At 45.5% G+C, this 14,008-nt stretch overlaps 1 gene segment (V, D, J or C); it reads left to right on the top strand.

Annotated features, from left to right (window-relative positions):
• Positions 1–13,261: 13,261 nt before the first annotated feature.
• On the top strand, positions 13,262–13,728 carry LOC132596736 (immunoglobulin heavy variable 3-23-like). The segment is given in 2 exon segments: positions 13,262–13,307; positions 13,412–13,728. Coding segments are annotated over 2 exon segments (363 nt in total).
• Positions 13,729–14,008: the final 280 nt, after the last annotated feature.

The following is a 14,008-nucleotide window of genomic DNA, read 5'->3' as shown; positions in this document are numbered from 1 at the left end:
AGGACATAGAACTGGGTGTTTCAGCCCCAGGAGCAGGTGCAGATGGTAGTTAAGGGCTGCTTTCCTCTAAGGGTCTGCGGTTTCCTCTCCATATACCAGTTTTCCCTGGGGAACCTCTCTGTACTCATCCATGGTTGTTTACTTACACATTCAGTCTCTCAGTTAGAAAGACTTTTCGAAATAGGGGAATAAATGTCATATATGAAAGTCCGAGACTCAAAGCTATATATTCAGGTTTTCCCTTGTCTAACTGTTGTCTAAATTGACCCGTTTCAAAATGATTCCAGCGGATGTATAAAGAGTTGAACATACTCTTCCTTCCTCATTGTGATATCTCAGCCCTGCCCTACTGTAGACAGCTGTCCCTGCCAGGATGCCGGCTGTTGACTTGCTGCTAACCTCTTGCATGAGAAGCATAAGTGCGCTGAGCAGCCCCGGATCCTCAGGGGGTCGCTGGGAAAGATGCCAGTTAGAGGGGACGTTCGTGGGGGTGTTTCTACATGTGTTCCTTGCTTCCAGGCCCAATAGAATCCCTGTACGCTTAGATCATACCTGCATCCTGTTCTACTGCGCAGTTTATTTTATGTGAAATATTCACCGTCACAGCTATTACCGATAGACACATATGTAGTTGGTAGGGAAAGTTTACAGTCAGGTGGATAATAACATGAATTTTCACAAGCTGCTGAAAATAGATCTATTCTCCTTTCTTCACCACAGCATCTTACGTGAGCGCAAAAATGAAGGAAAATCACTCAGGTTCTCATTCCACGAAGAGTCCTGCAGACCTACAGGCAGGCCCACCTCTGTCCAGGAACCTTTGCAGGGGAGGCCAGGTCCAGGGTGGAGAAGCCCAGGCCTCGACGGGAGGTCTCACTGTGTCCTGATGTGTGCTCTCCAGCACATCACGTGCCAATTCCAGGATGCAGTTTAGCTTCACATCTGTAGGATTCAAGTAAATCGTTACCTACATCACATGCTTGGTGTGCATATGTAGAAACAAAATAATAAAAGAGGCCCTGAGTGTTGGCCCCCAGGGTAGGTCACCCGGAAATATGCCTCAAAGTGACCTAAGACAGAGCCAGTGCAGAGGGACATGCTGACCTTCCTCCCTGTCACCCTGAAGCCAGAAATAAACCTCCCATGTGAAAGGTGCTCTCCCAACATCTAGGCATGGAAATGAAATCGTCCTTCATCTCATGCTTTCCACCTGCCATTTTTCTGTGGAAAAATATTTAGCCAAAGAATAAGTTTAATCAGAGAAGCGAGCAAATGCAGAAAGAAGGGAAAACTGTCCAACAAGACTAAATAATTATAGTTTGCTCATTAAGCAAATCAAGGACCTTTAGTTCCTCCTCAAGGGCTATAGATAATATTCTTGTGCATGTCTCATGAGCCGTCTTATAGATACTGAACCTCCCACCAGGAGGAAGAAGTTAACTCCATAATGACCAGACTGTAGCCATGACATAAGCTGCCACAATTGCAAGAACTGGCCTCTAAGAAATGGGAACAAACCGACCCTGGACCTGAAGAGTAACTCTACTTAAAACAATCAAGAGGAGGCTGATCAGACCACCACATGACCAACTGCAAGACGACTGTCACAGCTGGCTCTGCCGTTTCTGCCCGTAACCCCTCCTTCCGCCTATAAAAGCCCTTTCCCACAGATGCTCAGTGCGGGGTGGCCTTTGGAGAGATGTCTGTCCCCCACCCCCGGGTGCAGGCAGCCAAAATAAAGCAAACTTTCCTTTCACCAACTTTGCCTCTTTATTGGCCTTTCAGCACCGAGCAGCCGGACGCTGCTTTCCTTTGCACGGGGACACTCTTATCACCAGGCATGGGGAATTCAGGCCTGGAAGCGTCTATGAACAAACCTTGTTCCTTCTTTTTTTTTTTTTTTTTTTTTTTTTTTTGCGGTACGCAGGCCTCTCACTGCTGTGGCCTCTCCCGCTGCGGAGCACAGGCTCCGGACGCGCAGGTTCAGCGGCCATGGCTCACGGGCCCAGCCGCTCCGCGGCATGTGGGATCTTCCCGGACTGGGGCACAGACCCGTGACCCCTGCATCGGCAGGCGGACTCTCAGCCACTGCGCCACCAGGGAAGCCCAGAGCTCCGTTTTGTTAAGGGGCCCAGGGTGACTTCTTATTTTGGCAGGACCTGTTCTGAGGAGTGGCTGGAATCTTTGCATTATTGTCATCTTGTCTAGAAGACTGCTGTGTTCTAGAGAGAACAAACTAAACAAGTTGGTTAAAAGAAGGCAGGGGTCAAAGATCAGTAAAGGAATTATTGTAACCAGGGGCCCAAGGAGGAGTAAGAACCAAGTTATGTTTCAGAACATTTTTTGATGGTGGTCCAGGTACTGTCAGCGCTTGGGTTACCCTGTCCAAAGTTAGAATGACCATATCGTAACAATGAAGTTTACCCATGACGGATCTGAGTTTATGAATGATTGTAACTCGAAACATTCAATAGATTTAGCAACGGTTGAAAACACAATCAATACCTTGAATTATTATTAATAATTTTAATTTATTTTGCCCCAGAGAAGAGTTTGACAATTACAATTTCAGTAACACATTTCCATAATTTTGACTTATACCTCTTAAAATTTAGACACCACATTGTTTCATAACAAATGTTTCATCTACATCCCTCACATTTGAAACTGGATTCCAAGTGGATCTAGAAGACGTAATGTGAGGATAGCGAATGTCTCTACAGTCAGTAACATCTAAGGCAACACATCTAACATCACATGAGGACACCGCTGATTTCCAAGTATAGTTCCTGCTTCTTCATTGCTCAGTGATTCCAGCAAAGGTACAAAATGGCCTAAACCATCTGGTCTCAATGTTCCTGAAGTCCACACTTCATTCTGAGCTTATACCCTCAAGATTTTATAAGGGAAAACACAGAGACCATCAGAAAAACCTGTCCACATGGCCCCCATGAACCCACCACCATCAGCCCTTCTCCCTCTCATCACGATGGTCAGGCCCTTTTGCTGTGACCATCACTGGTAACCAGCAAAGCAATATGACTTAAGTCTCCCCACTTCATTTCCCATCACCCACTGGGCGTCTCTAATGGATATTCCCTCCAGCATTACCATATAATCTGGTCTCCAGACATAATTCCCTCCAATTTTCTCCACAAAGGAAAAATAACTTTTTTTAGTTCTTGTGACCTAACACATTTTTCCTAGGGTTAAATAGACCCTAACAACACATCCCCACCCACTGAAGCATAAAGACACCTGCTATATATCCTTCTATGTTAACATGAATTTGGCTGTATCTCCTCTAATCCACCATCTCAAGAAGGGCAGGTCACATGCTGGGGCATCTGTACAAATGCAGGCCCTTCTTCCACCTGCCGAATAATGGGCCCACCTGGTTCTAGGTTTTAGATGCCATCCCTTCCATTATCCTATCCCACAGCATATCAGCTCAATTTTCAGGTCCTGACAACAGGGTCCAGGCTTGTCCTGTGATTCTTGCCATATTACTTTTGTTCGTTCTCCTATTATCGACATTCAAGCAGGCAGATTCTTTAGAATTTAATTTACTCTGTAGATATTATTGGAAAACTAGAAGAAGTATAGTACTCTGTTCATGAAATTGTATGAGTAAATATCTTCTCATAGACAGCAGGCTCGACATCAGTCAATGTACAGGTGAAATCACTGGGCTGATGGAGAGCTGACCTGCCCCAGACCCACAGGTGTGACCTCTCAGGGCAGGAGTGGAGCCAGGGCTACATGTACAGGGTGTCAGTCAGAGATGGGGACTCACATTGGTCTTTCTGGTTCCCAGGAGAGATAACATCACTGATGACACTGAGGTCAACATTCAGCACCCCTGGCAACCCCACTATAAATTTCAGACATCCCATTACCATCGTGATCCGCAGTTTACATCCTTGCAGACTGAAATGCAGATGGTGAGGCCACATCCTCAGTGCCCACAGCGAGATGCGATGGAGCTGTGCTCTGCTCTCCAGCACCACTTACTGATGTGACCTCAGGCACAGTCCCAGGACTCACTGACCCAGGGACTCGGGATAGCTGCTCTCAGGTGGACTTTTCAATGGAACCTGCTTCCTGAGGTGAGGACTTTCCTTTGACCATGACACCCTCATACTCTGCAAGCCATTCACTGTGAAGGTTTACTTCCAAGAATCATGCATGTTCTCTCACCCAGTGCAGTGGGAACTGTGTTCCCTGAGCTCCAATGTCACTGGCTGTGACAGAGTTACAAATGAACACTTCTACAAGGAGTGAGTCTGTGCACTGTGACCAGATCACCTGCCCAGCATGTTGGAGTCCTGAGGAGCTTCCAGGAGCTGTCTGTTCTAGACCTTGCTAGCCCTGGGGATTCCTCAACATCCACCCACAAGGAAGGGGCCCTGAAGCTCGCGGTGTTCCTGCAGACACTCAGTTGTGCACAGGAAACAGGCAGCTCAGGCTACAGGCCATGTCAGCAGTGCTGGGATCCATGACCATCTCAGCAAGAATGACTACCTTGTCCACAAAATACACGGTGTGTTTAGTTGTTAAGAGTAAATCCACCTCCAGAGCAAATCTTGATAATATTTAAACTGTTTCAGGTGAGGAAATGTTCACCCAAGTTAAGGGAAAAAGAACTCTGTTGTGAATTGTGATAAACATTAAATTTTACCTGACTTTGTCTGAATTCAATGTCATTATTACATGTATGGTTTGTCTCAAGTACTTGTGCATCCAGGAAATAAACAGGAGGTAATGCAGAAAGGAAAAAACAAGAGTCTGTGTCTGACATCTTGGAGGACCCTGAATGTGTGAAGGGTATTTATGTGAAATATATACCTCCACGGGATTAAAGTCTATTCCCCAAACCTGCCGTTAATCCTTGAGCACAGCTGACTTCCTGACTAGCCCTTCAGCATCATTTCATTCCTGGACACAGAGTCCCCCAGGCATATTGAGGGGACCCCAGGTGGGGCTGAGTTCTCTGAGGAAACAGTCAGCACCCTCCTCAGGTGGAGCCCCAGAGACTGGGACCTCCCTTCACTACTTTCCAATTTTTATAGACTGGTCCCTCCCATATGCAAACATCCCCTTATGTCACAAGGTAAAAACAAAGTACCAGTTCACTTAAATTCGGGTTTCTCCTCATGCTTGAAGAGAATTTCTGGGCTTCAGGAATCTCATCTGCAAGAAGATGAATCCACTGTGGTTCTTCCTCTTCCTGGTGTCAGCTCCCAGAGGTGAGTTTCTCAGGGATTCAGACGTGAACACTTGGGGAAGCTGCATCTGAGCCCATGAGTCACCGTGGTTTTCTCTGTCCACAGGTGTCCTGTCCCAGGTGCAGCTGCAGGAGTCGGGACCCAGCCTGGTGAAGCCCTCACAGACCCTCTCCCTCACCTGCACTGTCTCTGGATTCTCATTAAGCAGCTATGCTGTATCCTGGGTCCGGCAGGCTCCAGGAAAGGGGCTGGAGTGGGTTGGGGGGATATATGGTGGTGGAAGCGCATATTATAACCCAACTCTTAAGTCCCGGCTCAGCATCACCAGGGACACCTCCAAGAGCCAAGTCTACTTATCGCTGAGCAGCCTGACAACTGAGGACACAGCCGTGTATTACTGTGCGAGAGACACAGTGAGGGGAAGTCAGTGTGAGCCCAGACACAAACCTCCCTGCACGGGGGCCCGTTACCACCAGGGGTCGCACAGGACCCACCAAGTACAGGGCTGAGGCCTGCAGCAGGTGCAGATAGGGGCTGGGAGGGAATTCTTGGTAGAACCTGTGCTTTCCACTTCCTGCTCAGGACCTCCACCAGACACCCTCTTCTGTATCCTACTATTTCATTGTTGTGGATTATGTTGTGTCTAGAAAATTTTGTGTGCATGTACATATTTGCCTAATTTTATTTTTATTATAGTTATAGATATATAAATATATCTATATCTATACATACACACACACATATAGTATACAGGAATTAAGGTTGGTTTTCATGTCTTTAGTTTTCTTTCCCACAAAGGAGCTCAGTACAACCCTGAGCCACGCCGTAACGTTCAGTGTGAGACTGATGTTTGTGAAACTGGTAAATACCCCGAGAAGGCACATGAGACTTTTAAACATTATTAATTTTTGTCCTCTTTTTGTACATGTGGAAGGAAGAGACACACCATCCTGCTTTCAGTCAACCTGCACAAGCAGGTTGAGTTCTGCAACATGCAGTGTTACAGACTCTAAGCCAGAGCGCCCCAACTCTGCACATGCAATGATCCTCGTTATTCACAGATTACAGATTTTCAAATTCAGCTACGTGCTAGCTTTTATTAGCACCCCAAAATTAAACACACACACACACACACACACACACACACAAACCCAGCTGAGGTCAGTCAAGGTGATGCTCTCTTTTCTTGTTTCAACTCCCGTCCTGTACTTGAGCACTTTTTGGGGTCAAATTAGTGCCATGCTTTTCACATTTCTGTGATTCTTGGCGATTGTTTAAAGTAGTCCCAGGCATAGGGCTGAGGGACAGTCTAGTGTCCCTATGCACAAATGGCTGTGAGTGGACTTAGGGAAAATATACATGAGACATCAGCTTCATTCAGGCATGCGTTATATGGCCATGGGTGGTGAAAGGATACTCATGTCTCCAATATGCAGCTCACCCAAAACATGAAGACAAAACTCGCTGCTGCATATGGGATGCAGCCTTGGAAACTTGCCTTAATTCCAAATAGAGCCTGGCAAGTGGGGGCTTATGGCCAAGAAGACGGTGGGGTGGAGTGGACTGGAAATTATTAAGAGAAGAAATACAAGCTAAGGGGATTCTGGTTACATAGACTCAAAAGGATTCTTGCTAAAGGGAGACCAGGGTGGTCAGATACCATGTGGGTGATAGGAGGTTTGATGGCTTTGATCAAATACTGCGGGTGATCAGAGTTCAAGGGTAAGGGATTCTCATAATTCTCACTTAGCAGGACTCTTGACAAAACCTGGCCATGCACATATAAACACAGAAGCCCACAGGTCAAGACTAGTTGAGAAGAGAATTGCAAGGAGCCTGTTGGCTAAGGGGTGGTCAGGGGTCTTTGTCACACTTAAGAAGAGGAATAATGAACATACAAGTAAACCAGGGATGCACACAGGCACACAGAGAAAAGACCATCTGAGGACTCAGTGAGAAGACGTCCATCTGCAAGCAAAGGAGAAAGGCCTGAGAAGGACCCAAACCTGCTGACACCGTGACCTTCGACTTCTTGCCTCCAGGTCTGAGAGGAATCCATTGCTGTTGTTTAATCCACCCAGTCTGTTATTCTGTAATGGCCACACTAGCCAACGAGTACACCTATAATATAGACGCAGATGGACATATATGGAAATGTAAGTATCGTATTGGAAAAGAAACATCACCCATTCTTCAGAGGTGACATGAAGCGGTGTCCACCCTGGATCTCAGCCAGCACCCTCCTCCACAGCCCTAGAGAAGGACCAGCCGTGACCATCTTTATATGGAATCATGCTTCCCACCTGCACATCACACTCAGGCTCAAGGGGAAAGCACAGCACCTGTGCTACTCAGAGTCAGGGCTCTCATCGTCACCGATATGACTCTCTGAAAGTCAAAGCATTAATCAAAATGAACATGAAAATCTTCCTTCTCTTGCTGGTATCCCTCAGCTGTGAGCATCTCCTGTGTCTGAGGAAGGTGGAGTTACAGGGTGACATCTGTGAAGTGAGTGTCTCATTGTTTCTACTTCCCCAGGTGTCCTGTCCCAGGTGCTGGTGCAGGAATCGGGCCCAGGACTATTGAAGACCCTCTCCCTTAACCGCTCAGTCTCTGGATTCTCCATCACAAACAGTACTGACTGCTGGGACTGGAACCCTCAGCCCCCACGGAAAGGGCTGGGGTGACTGGGGTGCTTTGGGTCTCGGAATAGCACAGCATACAAGATGTCTCTCCAGAAATGACTCTCCACCTCCAGAGACAGCTCACAAATTCAGTTTTCCCTGCAGCTCAGCTCCGTGATGACCTAGGACACAGCCCTGCGTTACTGTCCCAGGAGTTTCAGTGAGAAGTCAGGGTGAGTCTAGACACGACTCTCCCTGCAGGGGCCGCTCCAACCACCAGGGGGCGCGCAGGGTCATCAGGAAACAAGAGGACCCAATTCAGGGCAGATGCAGATGTCATGGAGTGATTTTCTCTTAAAGCTGTGGTTTCTTCCCTGGTTCACTGCCGCCCTTGCAGTCTCCATCCGTAATAATTCCAGGGAGAGACTTCCCTGGTGGCCCAGTGGGTGGTAAGACTCTGAGCTCCCAATGCAGGGGGCCCGCGTTCAATCCCTGGTAGGGTAAATAAATCCCACATGTATGTCACAACTAAGAGTTCGCATGCCACAACTAAGAAACAATGATTCCAGGGAAATTTCTTGTCCCTAAACTTGAGACTTTTTACATGGAGTCAGGCTTGTCTGTCTTTCCCCATCTATCTTTGGACGAGCCACACAGAAATATTTCTCCATGAGACCTTTATTTGAAGATTAGGTCACTACTTTGTGTTATTAGTTGTCAAGATTTTAATCGTTTAATGACAAATAATTTTTACTGTTGAACTTTACATCTCTTTTCCACCACCAGATGGATTTCCAATTCCTCTCATCCTGAAAATCTCTCCAGTCCTGTCTGACGCAACCCCTTTCACTTGAATAGAATGAGTCATGTTGATATTCGGAAATTGATGTCCATAGAGCACTGCAGTCATTTTCTCCTCAGAGGACATTTTGAAATGTCGGGACACAGGCTGGGCTGTAACATGTGGGCTCTGTTGCCTGCACCTTGTTATCTAGTGTGGAGATTGATAGTAGATAATTAGATAAAATAGAGAGATAGATAAAAGGGAACAGAAACCGGTATATCCTCATCGTCTGGAAAATAACCATAAAAACTGACTACATAACCCTTTTTTAGGGAGTGGTAAAGGCTCGAAGGTGTAAAGATGATACAAGCACCCGTATGAAGTTATTTGAACAAACATAAATATTCAAACAAATTTGGTAAATACTTTTCCAGCGCACTTCTCAATCCCATGGTGAGTGTCTGGTTTTCTCTCTGAGAAATTGACAAATATATTCCGATTGGCGGCCACTGGCATCCTTCCAGCAGGCGGATGAGGGCCTTTCGCTCTACATCATCCCCAGTATTTGAATTTCTTATTATTTTTCCTTTAACTGTTGTAATAAGTGAGTAGCAGTATCTCGTCATGGTGTTATTTTATGTTTCCTTAATGAAGAATATTGTTCAAGCCTTTTATCTCTTCTTTGCGGAAGTATCTTCAGATCACTGGCACAGGGTTCATTATTTTCACTCTTTGTTACTGTTGTTGAGCTGTGAATTTGCTGTATATTCATGATACAAGTCCTTTATAAATATGATATTAGAAAGCACATTCTCCAAGTCTGTGCCTAATTCCCTTCTCAGTGGAGTTATTGTTACTGTTGCTGTTGTAGGTTTCAGGACAGAAACTTTAATGGATACAGAAAAATTACAAATTGATTTTACGAATGATGTTTGGGATATTATACCTAAAAATTCATCATGAAACTCAAGGACACTCTTTTGTTTTTACCACATCCCTACGCCAGGCCTCGTTCAGGGATGGAGGGTTAAGTGCACCTTCTTGAAGGGAGCATGACCATGATGAGGTTCCTGAAGTTATTCCTTACGGGAGATTTATCCTACCTTCCCCATTAGATATATTTATTCAATCTCTTTATATAAGTATGAATCAAGATATTTGTTTCATATCTTGTATTAAGGTTATATACTAAGGCATTTTCTTTGCTTCTGTAATTGTTACAGCTTGTCACCCATGAGGAGCTCTTTCAGATTGTCTCCTGTATCCCCTTTACGGGCACCCATCCATTTGTGTGAACACTTCCTTACTTTCTGGTGCCACAAGAATCTGCAGGATAAGCATGTGTATTCTCTTCTGTGGCCCTGGAATTAGCCAGGCCTCACATGAGTCGTGGATCCTTTTCTGGAGAGTAGCATTAACAACCAGAAGAGTTGGGATTAGGACACTAATGCTGGTGTCCTGTCCACTGGGGGCATTGCCTCTAGACCCTATCAGCTAAAAGACCTTGAAAATATATCTGTGTGCTCTACCCCACGTATACACACACATGTCTGCAACTATCTCTGTATCTCACCTTCTGACCTGTGTGAAGGTAAAAGTGAGATCATTTTTACATCTCTGATCCTAGTGCAACATCACTTGGGGAAATCCAGCCTTTCCCCCTTGCTTCTCTGTTACTTTCCATCCAACAGTGAGAAGCCTGGCTCCACCGATGCCATCCTGCTACTAATTGTTCAATTCCACATGCACAGTAGTAACAGAATTCTTAGCCTGACTCCTGATGGAAATACCGTTATCCACCAGACTCTAGTGCTTATGTGCAGTGGCTTAGAACTTAGCCATCAGACTCCACTCATTTCCAAAGTCACTTAGGTCAAAACCTATTTTCCCACATTCTACAGGCATGCTAATTCATAGATTCACTATGATATTAGGTATCATCTATACAGTGTGCATCGTTCCATCCTTGAGTCGCTGACTTATAAGTGACATTTACATTTATATTCAATAAGGTTCACTCTTTCTCCTATTACTATATATATTTTGACAAGTTCATAGTGCAATGTTTCCACCACCGCAATTTCATAGAGAAGAATTTCACTATCCTTAAATATTGCCCATGTTTCACATATCAAACATCTTCTCCCCAATTCCTGCTAAATGCTCATCCGCTTGCTTTATATATAGACTGAAGTTTTCCCAAATGTGAAATAGGTGAAATTGAACGTTTTCAGACTGATTTTTTAATTAGCAGTATGCATTTAGGATTCCCTCATGTCGTTTCATGGTATAATAGTTTAATATTTAGATTGCTGAATACAATTTCACAGCATGGATACATCACTCATTGTTTATCTGCTAATTTATGGAAGAACGTATTTGTGGCTTCCAATTTTTCTCAATTGTAAATGAAGAGACCACAATAATTCATGGGCAGTCAATGATGGAGCTCTAAGTATCAAGTCAGTTATGTAAATATTACGAGCATGACTTCTGGGGTCTTACATTAAGCTCTGTCTAGGTGTGTGAGTGACTGCACGGAGAATGGGCTCTGATGCAGAGACCACTCAGCTGACCCAGGCATCGTGCTGAAAGGATGTCAGAGCCCAAGCAATGTCCACACGAGGTGGACACAAGGCCCAGCCCTCAGACCCGGCTGAGCCCCCAGCCTACAGTAAGGGTCAACCTCCCTTACACGTGAGTGTGCATCACAGGAGCCGGTCCTGTAGCTAAACTTGAACCTCTCACAGTGACCCTGCATCGGGCAGGGTGGGCTTCTCCTCCAGGCCCTCCCTAAGCAGAGACAGTGAACAAAATAAAGAGCTGCTGTCAGTGTAAACTGTCAGGGGTTGTGGCAGGGTTTTGTGCGTCAGTCAGCACCTGGAACATTCTTATTCATTTCCGTCTGCGATCCTATTCCATATGTGGTAAGTATATGGCACAGTGGGACTGGATGAGGGGACAAAGGTCACACTGTGAGCGGAGATGCTATGAAACAGTGCAGATCCAAGTCCAGGGCCAAGGCCCTCCTCCCAAGGTTGCAGGAGGATCTAACAGTTCAGGCAGGAATCCTGAGCTGTCCCAGGTAGGAAGACACACCTGTGTGGATAGAGAGGTAACACCATCTGACTCACACTTTAGCAGGACCACGCTGACACTGGCGAGGTATTTAGGAGACGTTGGGACACTATTACACCCTAACCACACTCGACCTCAAGGCAAACATTTCTAGTTTAATCTTGTAGTAGTTTTTATTCCATTCAGCAGCCTATGGCAGCATTAACAATCTTAGTCTTTGTTATTCTGTGAGCATTTGTCTCTCTCCAATATTTAAATTTGTTGCTGTCTTAGTTCTATAATTATCTGATGTAATGGTGAGATTTTGATAATGTGCAACTTGCCCCATTTTGAGGCTGTTTTAAGAACACTAAATAAGAAGCATTTTCTCAGCTTCTCATCTCTCTGCGTCTCCAAGACGAGTATCAGCTTTATCGTAACACCCAGAAACTGGAAAGAGTTCCAATATCACACATCAGCTTAATAAATAAGCCAATCGTGCTATGATCATTCTTTAATGCAACCTGTTAATAAAACCAGGATTCTTGATGCACACAAAAACATGAGAGTATTCACAAATATTTGTGCTGAGTAAAATAAGCCATAACAATAAATATATATATATATATTTTTTGTTTTGAACTTATGTTATGTTCACAGTTTTATAAATTCTAGAAAATGAAAAGTAACCTGAAGTAACAAGGGAAGATCAACGGTGATGTGGGGACAGGATGGAAGACAACAAGGGACAGGAAGGAGGAAACCCAGAAACTACTGAAAATAATGAGAGGAATTGATTTGTTCTCTCCTGATAATGCTTATGCCTCCGTCAGTATTCATCAGAGTGTTCATTCTGACTGTGTGCGCTTTGTTACATGTCAAGAACCTCAATAAAGTAATTACAAATGAAGAAATGAATGACTAGGAGGGAAGGAGTGAAGGGAAGATACTGAAACATAAGAGACTCTTGAAAATACTTCGCATCAACCCTGACCCCCTCCATATGTTTTAGGTAAACACGAGAAGAAAGCAAAGTCATCATGACCTCATTACAGGAGGGGGATCTGCAAACCTCACCCGGAAACTCCAACTCTGTCCTCTAGTAGGTTCCAGGGAGCAGCCTGGCCCAGAGCTCAGGAGCAGATGCTGGATCTCACGCTCACCCCATGTTTCTCCTTGGACACTACACACACCCTCCATTCCTCTGGGTGTAGCTTACACCTCTAACATGAGGGTAACAATGACAGCTACATGACGGGACGTGAGTGCATATGTAAGGTGACATATGGGTCCTAAGGGTTTACTCTGGAACAATCACACAATGAAAGTTATATTTCCCAGTTGCTATCAACACCACAAAATCCAAGACTCTCACACCTGCTCTGAGACTCTGCCCTTTCTGAGGACATTCAACGACATAGCCTCTTATATACTAGAAGGTCATGCAAATAGGGTCCTTCCTCTGCTGATATAAAGCAGCCCCAGCCCTGATCCTGCAGCTCTGGGAGAGGAGCTCCAGCCCCGGATTCCCACGTGCTCCATTCGGGGTTCCGGACAGAACACTCACCATGGACTTTGGGCTGAGCTGGGTTGTCCTTGTGGCTATTTTACAAGGTAATTTATGGAGAGCAAGAGACACTGAGGATGTGAGTGGATGTGATTGAGGGAATCAGTGAATGTGTGACAGTCTCCTGACCAGGATGTCTCTGTGTTTGCAGGTGTCCAGTGTGAGGTGCAGCTGGTGGAGTCTGGGGGAGGCTTGGTGCAGCCTGGGGGGTCTCTGCGACTTTCCTGCGCAGCCTCTGGATTCACCTTCAGTAGCTATGCCATGAGCTGGTTCCGCCAGGCTCCAGGGAAGGGGCTGGAGTGGATCTCAGCTATTAGTAGTAGTGGTGGTTACACAAACTATGCAGACTCTGTGAAGGGCCGATTCACCATCTCCAGAGACAACTCCAAGAACACGCTGTATCTGCAAATGAACAGCCTGAGATCTGAGGACACGGCCATGTATTACTGTGCGAAAGATACACAGTGAGGGGAAGTCAGTGTGAGCCCAGACACAAACCTCCTTGCAGGGAGACAGGAGGGGGGATGCAGGGGGCACTCAGGACATACAACTGCTGTGTGGTTCAGCCCCAGGAGCAGGTGCAGATGTTAGTTAAGGGCTGCTTTCCTCTAAGGGTCTGGGGTTTCCTCTCCATATAGCAGTTTTCCCTGGGGAACCTCTCTGTACTCATCCATGGTTCTTCAGTTACACATTCAGTCTCTCAATTAGAAAGACTTTTCGAAATAGGGGAAACAATGTCATATATGAA

This window comes from Globicephala melas, chromosome 2 (assembly GCF_963455315.2).
Source record: "Globicephala melas chromosome 2, mGloMel1.2, whole genome shotgun sequence".
Lineage (NCBI taxonomy): Eukaryota > Metazoa > Chordata > Mammalia > Artiodactyla > Delphinidae > Globicephala > Globicephala melas.
This window is presented reverse-complemented; position numbering and strand designations above follow the sequence as displayed.